This window comes from Meles meles, chromosome 5 (genome assembly GCF_922984935.1).
Source record: "Meles meles chromosome 5, mMelMel3.1 paternal haplotype, whole genome shotgun sequence".
Taxonomy (NCBI): Eukaryota; Metazoa; Chordata; class Mammalia; order Carnivora; family Mustelidae; genus Meles; species Meles meles.
In genome coordinates, this window is record NC_060070.1 from 15,707,600 (window position 1) to 15,725,888 (window position 18,289).

General features: G+C 42.7%; 1 protein-coding gene across 1 annotated transcript in view; it reads left to right on the forward strand.

Annotated features, from left to right (window-relative positions):
* The first annotated feature begins 99 nt into the window (after nucleotides 1–99).
* RMND1 (required for meiotic nuclear division 1 homolog) overlaps nucleotides 100–18,289 on the forward strand; it is a 39,741-nt gene continuing 21,551 nt past the window's right edge. The window contains exons 1-5 of the mRNA XM_046005629.1: nucleotides 100–255; nucleotides 4,289–4,806; nucleotides 11,720–11,828; nucleotides 14,034–14,109; nucleotides 18,055–18,094. Coding sequence (XP_045861585.1) covers nucleotides 4,303–4,806; nucleotides 11,720–11,828; nucleotides 14,034–14,109; nucleotides 18,055–18,094 — 729 coding nt within the window. The 5' untranslated portion in view covers nucleotides 100–255; nucleotides 4,289–4,302. The remainder of the gene's footprint in view (nucleotides 256–4,288; nucleotides 4,807–11,719; nucleotides 11,829–14,033; nucleotides 14,110–18,054; nucleotides 18,095–18,289) is intronic.

Here is an 18,289-nt window from a genome sequence, read left to right on the forward strand (position 1 = left end):
TACCAGGCACTAGGGAGCGGAAAAGGTCGCGGCGACGCGGGTCACGTGGTCCGGCAGTCACGTGCACCCGGCGGCTCACGCTCTCCCGGGCCTGGGTTCTGTGCGCCTGCGCAGTGCGGGCGCTGGGAGGGTCGCCGGATCTGCAGTGCAGGCTGCGGGAAGCGGGAGGTTCGGGAAGCGCTGTTGTATCTGACCTGCAGCCGGGTCGCGGAAGCTTGTGCACCTGGCACATCCCTCTTCTTTTCCGGCGGAGAGGTTAGTGCACAGCTTTTCCCTAGCCAGCTTGTACGGGCCCTCACAGCGGTCCTCACCTTTGATCCCGGCCACTCTGAACCGCTCGGGTCACAGGTTTCACCGGAACCGCTGCGGTGTTCATTGGTCGACTTAGCTGGGAGTGGAAAAGCACGCAATCCATAAACCCTTACTGAACCTTTCTCTGAGCCAGTGCATAACGCTTACCGCAAAGATTTAAAAAAAAAAAAAAAAAGGTGAGCTTACGGAATTGGAAGGCATGCTCCCAAAGATGAGCGCCCCTTATCTGTTGAATCGTAACCTGGCTAATACTGTTTTCTTATTTAATATTACTGTTAAGAAGTAGGAAATGTGCCCACTGAGTGAGTAGCTGCCTTGTATTTCATTCAGAAAATAGGAGTTGAATACCTGCTGTATACTGGGTACTGTGATCACAGAAGACACAGCATGGAAGGAAGAAAAGTCTTGTCCTCAAGAAGTTTGCATTCTACGGAAGGGAGAGAGAAATCTATTCTTTCCTCTTCTGTTTTCTCCTTTAGCTTTGTCACTATTTTTAAAAAAGTATTTAGTTATTTATTTATAATCTCTACACCCAACCTGGGGCTCAAACTCACAGCCTGGAGATCAAGAGCCCCAGGCTCCACCGACTGAGCCATCCAGGCGCCCCTAGCTTTGTCCCTGCTTAACATATATTTTACTCACCCAGCATCATCACTGAGATGATACTCTGTCATCTCCAATGTGGTGTAAGTTTCAAAAGTCAAGGATTTTTGTCTGTTTTGTTTTCATATGTATTAGCAGTTGGGACAAAGTCTGGCACATGGTAGGAACTCAGTTCATCATTGTTGTATGAATTGATGAATTAGAAATACAAGGCATTCAAGTGATGTTCAATGCAGTGGAAAAATAAACAGGAGAGGAAGATAGTTGTGCATTTTAAATGAAGTGGTTTGGGAAGACTTCGTTGGGTGGGATCTATTGGAGCAAAGATCTGAAGGCGGTGAGAGAATGAGCCTTATAGATTCTCAGAAGAGCATAAGGAGCAGCCAGTACAAAAAGTATCAAGATCCAGAGTGACTGGAGCAAAATGAACAAGGCATAGAGCTGTAGCAGGTGAAGGTGGAGATAAAGGGTCCGAGAATGTAGGACTGTGCATCCATTTTAAGGTCTTTGGCTTTTATTTCAAGTAAGAGGAGAGGACAGCATGAAATTTGGTGCAAGAAGAAAGATGTGATCTGGCATCGGTCTTCGGAGGATTACTTTTGTCACTGTGTTGAGAAGAATCTGCAGGAGGCAAAGAATAGAGGCAGGAGACGCGTTAGGTGGCTGCTACAGTAATCATGGAAAGACAGCAGCTTGGACCAGGGTGGTAGCAGTGTCGGTTGAGACCTGGTGCAAATAAAGCCAGTGGGATTTGCTGACATACTGGGTATGAGCAATGAAAAGGCGAGGTGGATTGTAGGTTTTTGCCGTTAGCGAAGAATATAGTTGCTATTTTGTGAGTGGGGAAGACTGTGGGAAGACTAGAACTTGTGGGAAGATTTCAGAAGCTCAGTTTTAAGCATGTTGTGTTTTTCATGCTATCAGAGTGGTTTAAGAATAAATGTTTTAAAAAAAAGAATAAATGTTTGCTATTCATCATATTGGCTTAGGGATAAATATTTGCTATTCATCAATGTGTAGGTTGCATATAAGGAGCTGAGAATAGAGAAGAAAAGTGGCCCAAGTACTGAGCCGTGGTGCTTTTGATTGTTGAGGGGATAGGAAAACACAAAAGAGATGGACGGTACAACCAATGAGGTAGGAGGACAATGGCCAGTGTCCTATCCCGGAAGCCAAGTGGAGAAGGAGGGTGGAGTGATCAACTAATCCAATGTTGCCGATAAGTCAGTTAAAACGAAGACGGAAGTGACCACTGGACTTAGAAATATGGAACTCATTGGTGACCTTGCCAAGGGAGTTTTGGTGAAGTGGTAGGGATGATAGCCTGATTGAAGTGGATTCAAGAAAATCGGAGGAGTTAGAGATAATTAATTAACTTCCAAAGGAAAGGAACTGAGTGCAAAGGTATAGTGTATGGAGGGAAAGATGGGATCAGAGGAGAGTTGTTTTTATAAGATAGAGAGAAATTAAAGCATAGTCATATGCTAACAAGAATATTCTGGAAAGGGGCACCTGAGTGGCTCAGTCAGTTAAGCATCTGACTCTTGGTTTCGGCTCAGGGTCCTGAGATCAAGCCCTGCATCAGGCTCTGTGCTCAGCATGGAGTCTTCTTGTCCCGCTCCTTCTGCTCTTCATCCTGCTCTCTTTCTCTCTGGGATAGATAAAGTCTTAAAACATATATATTTTAAGACTTTATATATATATTTTGTATACACATGTATATATATTAAGACTTTATATATACATATATACGTATATATGTATGTGTATATATGTGTATATGTATGTATGTATATATATACACATACATATATTAAGACTTTTTTCCGGCATATATATATGTGCTGGAAAGAAGGAAAAACAAATAGCACGAAAGAGGAAAGGAGGGTTTAACCATTCCTGCTAGAGGCAGGAAGGGCTGAGACTTGGGGTGCACATGGACGACCTGGTTCCTGATGGGACCAGGGCAGCTCATCTGTGGCAGCAGAATGGAAGACCAAATACATAGGCACAGAAGCAGTCATTGGGCAGGTGGATCGTGGTGAGAGCTTGTGGAAATTCTCTTCTGTTCTGCCCATGAAAGAGGAAGCAAGGTCATTCAAGAATGAGAAGGGAAGAGGAGGCAGTGGAGGCCTGAGGAGAGAGCACAGGGTAGACTCTGGTAGGGAAATGGGTTATGGGTGTTGAGCCCTGTGAAAGGCGCTCCTGAAGGAGGCGGCCATGATTTTAAAGTGAGACCAGTTGGCATGGTTGGTTGGTTGGTTGGTTGTCTGTGGCCACGTTCAGAGGCAGGCACATATTAGGTGACTTATATTTAATTTCGGTGGATGTGATGTCACATGGGCATGTGGAAGAGAAAGGGATGCAAGGGATTCGGGGTATGTGGGGGGAAGAGAGGCGGTGGACCACAGAATGTATACTGAGCATGGCGGAAGTGAGGAGTGGGGAACGAGGGGCAGTAACAGGCTGTTTGTTCGGATCATTGATTGTTTGGTCCTGTTGGGGTTCAAACATTGTTGGAATTGAGGAAGAGGAGTGCGTTTTTAAAGACCAGACATGGAGTTCGGAGTGGAATGCTTGAAACCGATCCTATGAGGTTATAATTGTTGATAACACACCAACAAAGCTTATGCAGAGCTTTTAGAGTAATTAACAATCTAATATACTTTTAACCTTTAAATGTAATTTGTGCAATTAAAATTTAACTTTCCTGAGATGTGGCCCAGTTTTGAACAAAACCTAAATTTTGTGTGTGTGTGTGTCAGATACCTTAAATGCTACATCTGTCTTCCTCTGCAAAGACAGAGAGAAAACACACTTCATGTTTGTCCTGTTCCTTTTGCGTTGTTTGTCTTAGTGCTCTGCGTGGCCTCTGTATGAAGGCAGTCTTTAGTTTCCAAGGTAAGAATTTCCTAGAAGAGAATAGAGGAGAACCAGTATATACAAATTTCTAAAATTTTTTATAATTAGTTTCTTCAAAACCCACTGGTTCAATTGGCAAGGAATAGTACTAATTAAAGGTGAACTATAATAGCTAGTTGGACTAGAACTAAACACAGAATTCCAGCTTTTAAGATATTTTGGAGGCAGTAGCTTCTAAACATGGCTGTGACTCGCCCTGGTCCTTATCCTTCTAGAGGTAGGTAATGGAATACAGTGGTTATCGTGTTGTCTTTGGACTTGGAAAAGCCTAGGTTGTAATTACACGTGTATTTACTTTTTTAACCTCATTCTTTTACTAGACTTAGGTTAAGGTGTATTTGTTTTGCAAATGTTTTTACAGAACTATGTTTAGTACCTAGGAAAATATTGTATATATTTGAAAGCATGTAGAAAAAAAAACACTTTGAACTTCGAATTCTTTTTCTTTTAGCTTGGGATGTGGTAATGTCAGCCAGACTGTTCAGAGCCCTGGCCGGATCTCACTGTATTTTATCAAAAATATGTCAGTGCCAAAGACTTGTCCATCGAACGTTAAAGCCACGGAAAGAATTTGAGACTACAACATGCAGCACCACGATGAGAAGTCAGAACTTGGATTTGTTCTTTCCTGAGACACCAGCTGGTGGTTTGAGTAAGTCCCCGGTCCTGGAAATGAGTCCAAAAATCTCAAATACAAACATACTCTCTCCATTAAACGGTGCACATTGCCAAGATGAAAAAATGCACCTTCCAACCAGGAAATCTTTTGGTACTCACAGGAAAGTGACTCACAGTCCAAATCTCTTAGGTTCTAAGTGGTTTATAAAAATATTAGAGCGGCATTACTCATCTCCATCAACGGAAACACTAGTTCCTAAACAAGACTTTCCGCACATCAAGAGACCACTAAAAGCATCGAGGACCAGGCAGCCATCCAGGACCAACCTTCCAGTTCTGTCTGTGAATGAGGTAAAAACGTGTGGTGGTGGCATTCTGCTTTGTAATCATCCCTCGCACAGTCACTGGTGTCCATGGAGCACAGCCTTACTGTGAACCAAGGAGAGCTGGCTACGAGACCTTTGAAGCCTAATAGTAAAATCTGTGATATCCAAGGGGCGCTTGGGTGGCTCAGTGGGTTAAAGCCTCTGCCTTCAGCTCAGGTCATGATCCCGGGATCCTGGGATCGAGCCCCGCATCAGGCTCTCTGCTTGGCAGGGAGCCTGCTTCCTCCTCTCTCTCTCTCTGCCTGCCTCTCTCCCTACTTGTGATCTCTATCTGTCAAATAAATAAAATCTTTGAAAAAAAAAATCTGTGATATCCAAAAGCAACCACCATCTTTTCTTTTTTTTAAAGATTTATTTGAGAGAGAGCACGCACTCAGGTGAGTAGGGGAAGGGACAGAGAGAGAGGGGATGGGGAGAGAGAGACTCTCCAGCAGACTCCCTTCTGAGCACAGCACCCATAGTGGGGCTTGATCTCACTACCCTGAGATCACGACCTGAGCCGACATCAAGATTCAGACACTTAACTGAACCACACTGGTGCCCTAGGGAATCAACATCTAAGTTTTAAGAATTAATAGTATGTATAAAGACAAAGTTTAAGCATATAAAACTATAAAAATACAGTTTATGAAAAGATTAGTTATTGACTTAAGGAAACTTTGAGGAAGAAGACTAGTGTTAAGTCCAGTGTTGGAACGGTACTGCAAAAAAAAAGCCCATTTTGGGGCGCTTGGGTGGCTCAGTGGATTAAACCTCTGCCTTCAGCTCTGGTCTTGATCCCAGGGTCCTGGGATCAAGCCCTGCATCGGGCTCTCTGCTTGGCAGGGAGCCTGCTTCCCTTCCTCTCTCTCTGCCTGCCTCTCTGCCTACTCGTGATCTCTGTCTGTCAAATAAATTAAAAAAAAAGAAAAATTCAGACTGTAGAAATTTGTCATCAAATAAAAAAATTCATTTTTTAGTAGCTGTGCAGACTGGTAAGTACTCATTAGCCTGTATGAGATGGAGTAGTAAAATAGCATGGCAAGGTACAGTCAGAAAAAAGTGAGAGGTTTTGCTTCTTTAGCCTTTGAGGGTCGACGGGTTTTTTTTATTCACTGTTAAGAGGTTTATGGGAATTTCTCAGCTACAATTGCATTTCTATTCTAAATGATCAATACTGTTTAAGGTCCAGATCAAGCCCTTTGCCTGCTAATCTTGCTAATACCTAGAACTGTGCCTAATACTTAATAAATATTTATTAAGTTGGAAAAGAGAGAAGGGAGGCAAAGGGATCTTTGGTGTCCGTGGTCATCCACATTAAAAATGGGAATGTAAATATTTAAAACTTGATCAGGCCTTCTGAATCTATCAGAAAACAGGTTAGAATGTCTGTCTTAAAATCTTGATTCCAAAAAGTAGACCTTGAGCATGTTTAATTAGTGTTGTTTTGTCTTGTTTTGTTTTTTTCTGACTGCATAGTTGACTTCCTTCAATGAAGGAAGGTGTGACTAGGTACTGTACCCCCAAAGCAGAAGACGGGCTTTTATCTGCCCCAGCTGGAGGGGCACCCCGTTGCCACGTGGGCATCGTGGGGCTGGTGAATGCTTTGTGGCGGTATAGCCTTTTCTCCTGCTCTGGACTGAGACAGGAAGGCCTCTGCCTTGTTCCAGAGAGTGTGTGTGCTTTGTCTGGACCCCCACATGTGCTCCTGAGCTTGCTCACTCTCCTGGAATCAAATCTTTACCTGGTGTCATTTGCAGAGATTAACCTACTAAGATGTTCAGCCCATGTGCCATGGGCTTGTAGTTTATCAGGACAACGACAGTGCCTCTTGGTCATGGGTCCTGTGTCTCAGGATGCTGGAGAATGACAGCCACGGCCCCAAGCAGCATGGAGATGGGCACGATAGGGATGGGCCAGGGGCCTGCTGGTGGTTTTCAGAGGAGCACCACTGTGTGCTGCAAAGTTAACTAGTGGGCTGTTCATAGTTGTCTGTCTGTTCTTGGGAGATTTTTTAGTGAAATGGAATAGAAAGCATCAGAATGTATTACTCATGGTAGAGCTAATGCTATTTTGTGTATTTTTTGTCTATATGCCTGTGTGTATTGTGTTCAAAAGGCTTTCTTGCCACAGAGGGTAGTCAGAAAACTGGAGAGCCAAAGCATTATACTGGTAATGTAAAATGTATTTGTGTTTTATAACTTTTATCTGCAGTCTATACAGAACAGGAAAAACATGCATTTTTTCTTTCCGTGATACAGAAACAACATTGCAGTAATGCGTTAATTTTCTTCAGTACTAGAATGTGCATAAAAATAAACTTTCTTTCTCAAGAAAAGTGTTCCGTCAGAGTGTGTGATGCGCTAAAACAAAAATCATGTATAGATTTCTAGCCCCATCTGCTGGAACATGTTTTCTGTGGCCAGAAAAATGGAATACATATTGTGGCTTTCTTGGCTTTGGGTTTTAGGGTTTTGTTTTTGTTTTTTTAACACTTTAAAATAGAAAGGCCTAAGCTTAGGTGTTAAATCCAGTAACTATTTTAAGTTATTTTGGCACATTTATTTAAGAACAAGTTGTTGATCCCATCCTAAACCCTGAAATTTGTTCTCTCTACATAGAGATATGTGATTCATTATAAAAACCCAGAGAAAAACTTGTATGAAAACAAAAGCTTTTCACAATGTGACAATATCATTAACGGGGGTGGGGGGTGGGGGATGTGAATACAACATACTCCATGGGCCTCTCTTTCCGTTTACCAGATGGATTTGAGTACAGTCTTGAAACTTGAGGGATATAAAACTAAAAAAAAAATCTAACAACTCAAACTGAAGAACTTGGTGAATCATTTAGAAGAAGCCATAAGTTAAAGAGAGACTGCAATCCGAGATGCTTAAGGAGGGTACAGAGAATCGTAGTGTGGCGACGCCAGGAGAGCTGTGTGAGGCTGGCCAGAACCGAGAGCCAACCCAAACAGGAGACAGCGAGAGAAGGAAAGGTGACAATCTCTAGGAAGTCTGCAAAAATTCTTAGAATGGCTAAGTAAAAACAAATTGTGTTTCGACATTCATTTTTAATCTCTTTGGAGTTCAGTGTGTTTTCTCGTTGGAAGGGGTGACTGAATGCCTTGCCTTGTCCCATCCTTGAGAGTACGCAGTAGTGCTTGGACGAGTCTGGTCAGTAACACATGATGGTGGGGCAGGCAGGAGACAGCAGGGAGTGGGGGGTTCTGGGTGCGCTGGGGAACGGGGACCCCTGCCTCAACCTCAGTTGATCATTGCCAGACCTCCTGCTTGATCAGAAATTGGTGGAAGGGCACCTGGGTGGCTCAGTGGTGCCTTCGGCTCAGGTCATGATCCCAGGGTCCTGGAATCAAGTCCCGCATCGGGCTCTCTGCTCAGCAGGGATCCTGCTTCCCTCTCTCTCTATCCACTTGTGATCTTTCTCTGTCAAATAAATAAATAAAATCTTAAAAAAAAAAAAAAGTTGGTGGAAATCTGGGTTTTGTGTGAAATCTCAATTTGTTGTTATGGCAAATTCAAATCTTAAAAATATTAGATGGGGGGCATCTGGGTGGCTCAGTGGGTTAAGCATCTGCCTTCAGCTCAGGTCATGGTCCCAGGGTTCTGGGATCGAGTTCTGCATGGGGCTCCTTGCTCAGCGGGGAGCCTGCTTCTCCCTCTGCCTGCTGCTCCCCTACTTGTGTGTTCTCTCTCTCTGACAAATAAATAAATAAAATCTTTTTTAAGAAAACAACAACACTAGATGGGTCACCCTTTGAGTTGGCTAGTTCTCTGAGCTGCCAGGTTGCAGTTCTGATTCTAGACACAGTTGGCCTCTGCTACTTTCAGTACAGTTATGGGAAGATCATTCACTGGAATAGTTCTTGGGCTGGGGTCCTCTTATCTCCTCATCTCTCTCTCTCTCTCTTTTTTCTTTTTTTTTTTTTTAAGGGTCCTTTTTTTTTTTTTTAAGATTTTATTTATTTATTTGACAGCTAGAATGCAGCAGGGGGAGCAGCAGAGGGAGAGGGAGAAGCGGCTCCCCACTGAGCAGGGAGCCCAATTCAGAGCTCTATCCCAGGACTGAGCAGAAACCAGATGTTTTCTTGGTTCATGACCTGAGATCTGAGATCATGACCTGAGCCCATGGCAGACGGTTAACCAACTGAGCCACCCAGGTGCCCTAGTTTTTTTAGGTAGGCTCCATACTCAGCCTGGAGCCCAGTGCAGGTCCTTGAACTCATGCCCCAGAGATCAAGACCCGAGCTGAGATTAAGAGTTGGACACTTAATTGACTGAGCCCCCCGGGCACCCCTCTGCTCATCTCTTACCTTTTTTGTGCTTCCCGCTCTTCTACCTCCAGCCCAGACAAAGCGCGTCAGCTGTAGTAGTCACAGAAGTCATCCTCACGTGCGGCCCAACCTACTGTGCTTTTGCTTGCAAACCTCAGTAAATTCGCTGGGTCTCCTGCAGAGCCGAGCTTGCCCACTGTGGCCTTTCCTGATGCCTGTTACCAGGATTCCTCTCTTTCATCCAGCTTAAATCCCATGTCCGTCCGGTCAGCTCTTCCTGTATGAACGTATGAATCCATATGGTTTATCTGCAGGTTGATTCCCAGTGACTCTGGGAATCGGCTTATCAGATACCTTCCTGCAGAAGGAGGACTGCCTGCATTCATTTATCCTCACATTCGAGAGCAGTTTCGCTTGTCTGACTTTCCTTTTTTTTCCCCCCCAATTGAGTTAAAATCATTTTGGTGATGACGGGATCTTTGACTGATGTTAGGTTTTTCAGTTTGTGTGTTTCCTCGGGTCCTCTGTTTATCCCTCTGCTACTTTTTAAACCACACGTGAGAACGGCATAACGGGTTAAGGAAAAGGGTTAGGCAGGGTTAGGCCATTTCTTGTGATGGGGCCAGGAGTTAGGTAACAAACATGGGAGAGGGGAAGGAATTAATATACTACTTTTCTGAAACTCTGTACTGGGAATGTAACAGAAAGGGAAAGGGTTTAATGCTGAGATGAGTAACTCCTAGGAGTAAATTTTGATTCAGTGACTCATAAACCTCTTTTAGCCAGTGGTGGGCCAAAGCAGCATATGCATCACGTGACCATAGAATCACTCATGTTCTGGTCGGAAATACAAAATTATGAACATACGAAAATTCAGATGTAAATTACTTGGTAAACTTTTTCGCCTCCCATAAATCTTGATGGTTTAAACATACCCATACCCGTAATAGTGATAACTATAATCTCACACATATTGACCATTTGTGCTAGCCGTGATTCTGAGCAATGGACATTCATCAGCTTTTTAAAATTTCACAACAGTCTTGGGCGCCTGGGTGGCTCAGTGGGTTAAAGCCTCTGTCTTTGGCTCAGGGTCCTGGGATCAAGCCCCACATTGGACTCTCTGCTCAGCAGGGAGCCTGCTTCCTCCTCTCTCTCTGCCTGCTTCTCTGCCTGCTTGTGATCTCTGTCTGTCAAATAAATAAATAAAATCTTTTAAAAAATTAAGTTAAATTTCACAACAATGCTATAAGCAAGTATTTTGTCATCCTGATTTTTTTTCTTAAAATCTGTTCAGATTCTGTACCAACCTCATGAAACCTTTGCCAATAGCTTTTGAACTTAATGGACTTCATCCTCTAGTGAGAAATATATTTTATATTATACGTACTTAGATATGCATATGTGACCAAAAAAAAAAACTTCATAAAATAACATTTACCTGTGCTCCGAATGATGTATGGTAATATTTTCTATTTTGTTGTATTTAATTCTTTTTATTTTTTTTAAAGATTTTATTTATTTATTTGACAGAAAGGGAGAGACCACAATCAGGCAGAGAGGAGGCAGAGGGAGAGGGGGAAACAGGCTCCCTGCTGAACCTGATGCGGGGCTCAATCCCAGAACCCTGAGATCATGACCTGAGCCTAAGGCAGAGGCTTAACCTTCTGAGCCACCCAGGAGCCCCTTTAATTCTTTTTAAAAGCTGGTTTGGACCAAGTAGATTGGTAGCAGGTCCCACTGATGGGTTGTGACTTATAGTGAGACAGAACCACTGTGCTGTGCCACGCCCCTTACCATCCGTGTGCTGCACACACACAGCACAGGTGTCCATGTGTGTACACAGACAAGCCTCCATGCACTAACGAAACCCGGACACAGCATCAGATAAACACAACTTTTTGTTTCATAGTAACCAGCGTAAAAGTTCTGTACTTCCTTCGTAGATGTAAAGTCCTCTCTGCTGTACAAGACTATTGACAAATTATCACATGGCCTCAAATAATAATGCTGCTATGATGGGCTCACCCGGGGGGCTCCGTCGGCTAAGCGTCTGCCTTCGGCTCAGGTCATGATCCCAGGGTCCTGGGATAGAGCCCTGTGTTTGGGGGGGGGGGGTGTCTCTGCTCAGCAGGGAGCCTGCTTTCCCTCTGCCTGTTGCCATCCCCCCTCTGCTTGTGCTCTCTATCAAATAAATAAAATCTTAAAAATACAATAATAACGTTGCTCTGAAAAAATCATGGAAACACAGATTTGGAGAAACCGTAAAGATCATTCCACCCAGGGCCGTATGATGCTTTAACCCTCTCCGTATCTTTTGTTCAATCTGCACTTACACCACCACCACGGGGGAGCAGCTCTGTTTTCGGGATGGCCCGTTACATCTCTTTGGCAGCTGGCAGGAGAAAGTCCTCATAGACTGGGCTGAAATCCATCTCCCTGTCCCTTCTTTCTCTTCACCCTCATTGTGTTCCCTGTATGAGCCTTTGAGAGCTTTGATGAAAACTCTCATGAGTTTACTTTGCCAAATGGAGTCCTGGGAGGTGATCGCCGTCAGTTTAACCTCTTGGTAACCCGTGTCATGCTGATGTCGCCCACACAGGACCTGATGCACTGCACAGCGTTTGCGACCGCAGATGAATACCATCTCGGGACTCTCTCTCAAGATCTGGCCTCCCACGGATACGTGGAAGTAACCAGCTTGCCTAGAGGTACATCTTCTTGAACCTGGGGCCAAGTATGTTCAAATGTATTGGAAAATAATTTTCCTGTGATACGCTTTAAATATGCATTTGTTTACATTCCGTTTTCTATTTAAAAGATTCTATCATGAGTGCCTGGGTAGCACGTTTGGTTAAGCATCCAACTCTTGGTTTCTGCTCAGGTTCTGATCAAGGTCATAAGATCAAGCCCCACATTGGGCTCTGCACTCGGTGGGGAGTCTGCTTGGGACTCTCTCCCTCTCCTGTTACCCACGTCCCCTTGCACACTCTCATACGCACATTCTTGCTCTCTTCTAAAATAAATCTGTAAAAAAAAATAAAGGATTGTTATCGCGAAAATGATGTTGAGTCTCTTTATACAAATGGCAAAGATAAGAAATTAAAATGTATTTACAGAGAACTTAGCTCTCAGATTAAAATCAATATGGTTTATTAAGCTTTATTTGTAGGATCACTGTGACTTGTGATGATCAAAGGCTGTGACACTTGCATTTCTATTGCATTAAAAAGTTGTTTTAGGGGGCGCCTGGGTGGCTCAGTGGATTAAGCCTCTGCCTTTGGCTCAGGTCATGATCTCAGGGTCCTGGGATGGTGCCGTGCATCGGGCTCTCTGCTAGCACGGAGCTTGCTTCCCCCTCTCTGCCTGCCTCTCTGCCTACTTGTGATCTCCCTCTGTCTGTCAAATAAATAAAATCTTTAAAAAAAAAAAAGTTGTTTTAGTGTTACAGAAGAACCATGCAATTAACAGAAACGTAGGAAGAGCCTTTATAGAAAAATTGACCAGCACAATCAGATACTTTAAAACTAACGAAATTAATGAAAGGAGAAATACAAAGAATATTGAAAAAAAAGAATTAAACTTAACAGGATTTTAGGATAGTATCAGGAAGGATTCTTGAAAAAAGAGCCTATTTTGTAATAAAAAATAAGTAACTTGGAACACTCTGATGGAAATTAATGAATTTACCACAAAGTAGCAAAAACAGCAGGTTGAAAACCTCCCTGCGACCTAGAAAATTCTTCAAAGGGTCATTGACCCCATAAGAAACACTTGAAATGTCACTGTGCTCTTTCAGCCTTGGTGCCTGGTTCAGACTCTGTGCCATTTGATGGTAGAAACAAGCATAATTAACTGAGAAAACCAGAGCTATGTCCAGAACCATGATGATAAAAAATTTTCCAGGTGTATCCTTGGCTGATTCCAAAGGCTGTCAGTAGGGTGACCCTGTGCGCAACAGCCTGGCTAGCTTCTAGTACCAGTCCCATTGCCCTGGGTCTTTTCCATTTCCTTTATGTTGCTCTTGGGTACATGGGTGAACTTTGCGCTCTGTAGGATGTAGTGCTTAGGGAAGTTAAACCTCACCCAAAAAGGTAGTGTAGGATTTGCTCGTTATCTGAATGCCCCATTCCCCAGCCTCTACTAGGAACTCTGAAATTTCGTTGGTTCTAATTTTAGGTTTAGGTAATTTTAGGTTTTGCACATTAACATTAATATATTAATTGACATGTTCACGTATATTTATAATTTATGTTATAGAATATTTTGTACTTACAACAATTATTAATTATGCTAATAAGGCAACTACCTGTTGATGAATGTGTATATTAATACATATTTAATAATATTTAAAAGGTTATAAATATTTAAATAGTTACAGGTGGCCACAGTGTTGGTTCTCATGATTAACTTTGAACTCAGATATGTTTTGAAGTGGTCAGTGTCTTTGTTTCTGTATATTTTCTGTTGTCTCACACTATACATAATTTAAAAATCATCAAAATGAATAGTTTGAAAATATTAAAATTATTTTATTAACAAAGTGGTATTGAAAGGAAGAGAATTTTGTAGAAATTTTAATTCTTGAATCTTAGTTGCATTAAAACTAAGACTTTAATCATTATTACCTGGACTAGTGATTATTCTGAATGGAGATGGGTGTCAGTGAATGGTTTTAAATAGTACTAATAATAGTGTCACAGGGGTTTCAGTGTTTTGTGAAAGTAATTTCTTATAGTCTTTCATTTTCATATGTTGAATACTTTCAGAAACGTAAAAATGGACAGAATGTCACAGAGCACTTACTGATCTATGATGGGTTGATCGTAAGGACTTTAATAAAAGTTCATATGTGACTCGTAAACCTTGAGTCACTGTATGGTGGTAGTTTTTCACGCCTCTATTTCAAATCACAGATGCAGCAAACATTTTGGTGATGGGTGTGGAACACTCTGCTAAAGAAGGTGATCCTGGAACAATATTTTTCTTCAGGTAAGACACGTGGGCAGCCCTTCTGGGAAATGGGCCTGTAGTCAGATAATGTGGTCTTTTTTTTCACCCCAAGTGGTAAGAGCCACAGATAGTTTATTTTTATCTTTCTGCATTTTATACCTTTTCTACATTGTAATTTTCTTTCTTTTTCAATTTTTTATTCAAATTCTAGTTAGTAACATATAGTGTAATAATTGGTTTTAGGAGTAGAATTTGGTGATTCCTCCCTTATATATAAAACACCCAGTGCTCATCGTAACACGTGCCCTCCTTAATACCCATTACCCATCTAGCCCATCCCCCCACCCACTTCCCATCAACCCTCTGTTCTCTGTTGTTAAGAGTCTCCCATGGTTTGTTGCCATCTCTGTCTCTCTCTTTTCCCCCCTTCCCATATGTTCATCTGTTTTGTTTCTTAAATTCCACATATGAGTGAGATCATATAGTATTTGTCTTTCTTTGACTTATTTCACTTAGCATAATGTACTCAGGCTCCATCCATGTCGATGAAAATGGCAAGATTTCATTCTTTTGGTGGCCGAGTAACGTTCCATTATATACCACTTCTTTATCCATTCGTCTGTCGATGGACCTCTGGGCTCCTTCCACAGTTTGGCTATTGTTGGTAATGCTGCTATAAACATCAGGTGCACGTGGCCCTTCAGATCAGTATTTTTGTGTCCTTTGGGTAAATCCCCAGTAGTGCAGTTGCTGGATCATGGGGTAGTTCTGTTTTCAAATTTTTGAGGAAACTTCACAGTGTTTTCTAGAGTGGCTGTATACGAGCTTGCATTCCCCCCAACAAGATGGTTCCCCTTTCTCCACAACCTCACCAACATCTGTTGTTTTCTGTGTTGCTAATTTTATCCATTCTGACAGGTATGAACTGGTATTATCTCATCATGATTTTGACTTGTATTTCTCTGATGCTGAGTGATGTCGAGCATCCTTTCATATGCCTGTTTTCCATCTGTGTGTGTTCTTTGGAGAAAAGTCTTTTCATGTCTTCCGCCCATTTCTTAACTGGATTATTTGTTTTTCAGGTGTTGAGGTTGGTAAGTTCTTCGTAGATTTTAGATACTAGCCCTTTTCCCGATATGTCGTTTGCAAATATCTGCTCCCATTCTGTAGGCTGGTTAGTTTTGTTGACTGTTTCCTTCACTGTGCGGAAGCTTTTTATCTTGAAGAAATCCCAGTGGTTTATTTTTGCTTTTGTTCCCCTTGCCTCCAGTGACATGTCTAGTAAGAAGTTGCTACAGTCTAAGTCAAAGAGGTTGCTGCCTGTGTTCTCCTCTAGCATTTTGATGGTTTCCTGTCTCACATTAGGTCTTTCATCCATTTTGAATTAACTTTTGTGTATGGTGTAAGAAAGTGGTCCAGTTTCATTCTTCTGCATGTTGCTGTCGCGATAACATGGTCCTTAAATTTGAAGGGTACTTCCTCCGTTAATAGTAGATGTGTCCAAATACACTTGTGATTTAAATTTCTCCTTTGATACTTATTTGATCTAGGAGGCTTCATCAGTTTTAGGAATTTCCTGGTAAATCCTGATAACACAAATAATTTTGAAAACAAAGAATTTTTCCATGGCTTGTCCTTCATTTATAAATCCGGATTCTTGTTTCTGAGAGTATGTGAAGCATCCTACTTTCCAATCATCTTCAGGGCTCCCCACCAGACTCATGCTCCCACCCTGCTGTCTTTTCTTCCCTTTTTTTCTCCTTCTGTAACTCTTTTGCTTTAGTTTTAGACCACCTTACCGCTCCAGAGACATCAGACTGGAACCTTGAGAATGGTTATGATAATAGAAACCACTTAAAATAATTTCATATTATCCTCACAGCTCTTCAGGAGGCCTATTATTCCCTTTTTGCAGCTGGGGAAACTCAGGGTGAGAGAGATTAAGGGACGTGTCCATAGTCATGGGATTGTTCTATGACAGAACAGAAACACATAGAGTGTCTGTAAGAACCCAAACTTTGATAAAAATCTTTGTGATATCAGTGTTTATGGTTGTTGATAACGGGAAGCTCCAGCTTGGTTCTTCCTTTTGACAGAACTTTGGAGATAATCGAGAGCTCAACACTCGGCCCAAGTAGAATAGCGTCCCCTTCGCTTTGGAGGAATTTGAATTTCTGTGGGCCTCTAGATGAAAACCAGGAGAGCATCCAGTAGAAATACAATGCAAGGCTCGTATGTAAAGATACATTTTCTAGTAACCACATTTCTGAAAGTAAAAAAAAAAAAAAGATTTAATTTTGAAGCCCAATAATACGTGTCACCTGAATTGAATTTTAATGATGTGTTTTATTTAACCCAACATATCCACAAGGCTGTCACTTCAACATATAATCAGTCAATAATTAATGAGATTTTTCCACTCTTCTTTTCACACTGAGTCTTTAAACCCCGCTGTGTGGCTTACGTCACCATCGTCACTTGGTATGGACCAGGCCCATTCAAGGGCTCTGAGCCCCCATGGCCTCCGAGTGCCACAGCGCACGGCACAGCTTCCTGAACAGAGGGGGCATGATCCCAAGACCTCTCATCTGCCCACAAGTGACTCTCTGCACTAATTACTCTCTCGCGTGGCTGCGGGTACCAACCCCGACCCCCTAGACCCTACACCGGTGGGTTCCCGCAGCCGGCTGCCGGTCCCCCTGCTTATTTATCTTCTTGCCCACTGCCAGTCTGTCTGGCCGACACAGACAGGAGCCGTGTTCAGTGGGCGCTTCTGATCCCTACACTCTCCTGCTTCAGGTTCCGTGGAACCTGACCAAACTCCATGTCACTGTCTCTCCGGCCTGATCGCCTGCTGCTTGCTCCCGTCCACAGCCTTGCAGACAACCTTACAGATAAAGCAAATGTTTATTCCAAGATGTGGCCATGCTCCCTCACCCCTCCTCCCTGAGCCCGCGGCGTTCCCTCTGCCCTGCTGCCGTCTCGCGTTTTCTCCTTTGGCTTAGCCCTACTCGTCCTATGGGAACGCGGGTCCTCCCATGGACATCCCAGAGTACATTCTGCGTAATTCTCTAAGTTGTCACCACTCCACACCTGCAGTTGGAGGTGTGTCTGTCATCGGTCTTTTCTAAACCATGAGTTCGAGAGAACTAGACCAAACTCATCTTCATATCCAGTGCGAAGCGCTGACCCACGCATATGCCAACGAGCACAGTGCTTAAGACACATTTGAAGAACCACAGGGCTACTGAATTTTTACCTCTCCTTCATTTCCACCTTTCCTTCCTCTGGTGCAATAACCCAGAGCCATAATTTCTCCCTCTTTCTCGTGTTTTTTTTTTTTTTTAATTTATCATCAAAAACTGCACAGCGTGTCAAACTTGAGGAAATCAGAACAAGTTCATCTACAGTTTTTAGACTCACATTCTTTCAAAGCCAGAACTGGATTCAGGGCCCTCCTGTGGCTTCATCGTACTGCTCCAAGCACTGTAGGGATGGGCAGCATTATTCCTGGGTGCTTTTACCCATCTTTGGCTTTAATTTATCTCAGGCTCTTTATTCTGTAACTATTAAAAGCATGATCCTTTATTCTTTTCCTTTTGCAGAATCTGCTATAGATTCTTAGTGAGATCTTAATGAGAGCTGAGATGGGTCCCCAAATTTTCTTATTCTGTACATCAGAATTGAACCAGGTATGAAACAGTCTAGATACATGAAGTTATATAGTATTACAATATTTATTCTGTAAGCCATGTCAGAAATCATGAACTTGGGGGAGCTTCGGTTTTATCAAGGGTTCAATAATAGTTCTTGTTTTCACAACTCCGTCTAGGAACCATAATGTCAAATAAGTAATAAATCACGTTTTTTAAAAAATCGCCTTCTGGATCTCTCCTAGAAGTTACGTAAGCATGATTCTATGTATAGCCCTAAAGAATATATTCTGGCATTAACTTTGTTTGTTCTTTTATTCTTTTAAATCAGAGAAGGAGCTGCTGTGTTCTGGAATGTGAAAGATAAAACTGTAAGTGTAGGGGCACCTGGATGGCTCAGTGGGTTAAAGCCTCTGCTTTTGGCTCAGGTCATGATCCCAGGGTCCTGGGATCGAGCCCCGCATCGGGCTCTCTGCTCAGCAGGAGGCCTGCTTCCTCCTCTCTCTCTGCCTGCCTCTCTGCCTACTTGTGATCTGTCTGTCAAATAAATAAATAAAATCTTTAAA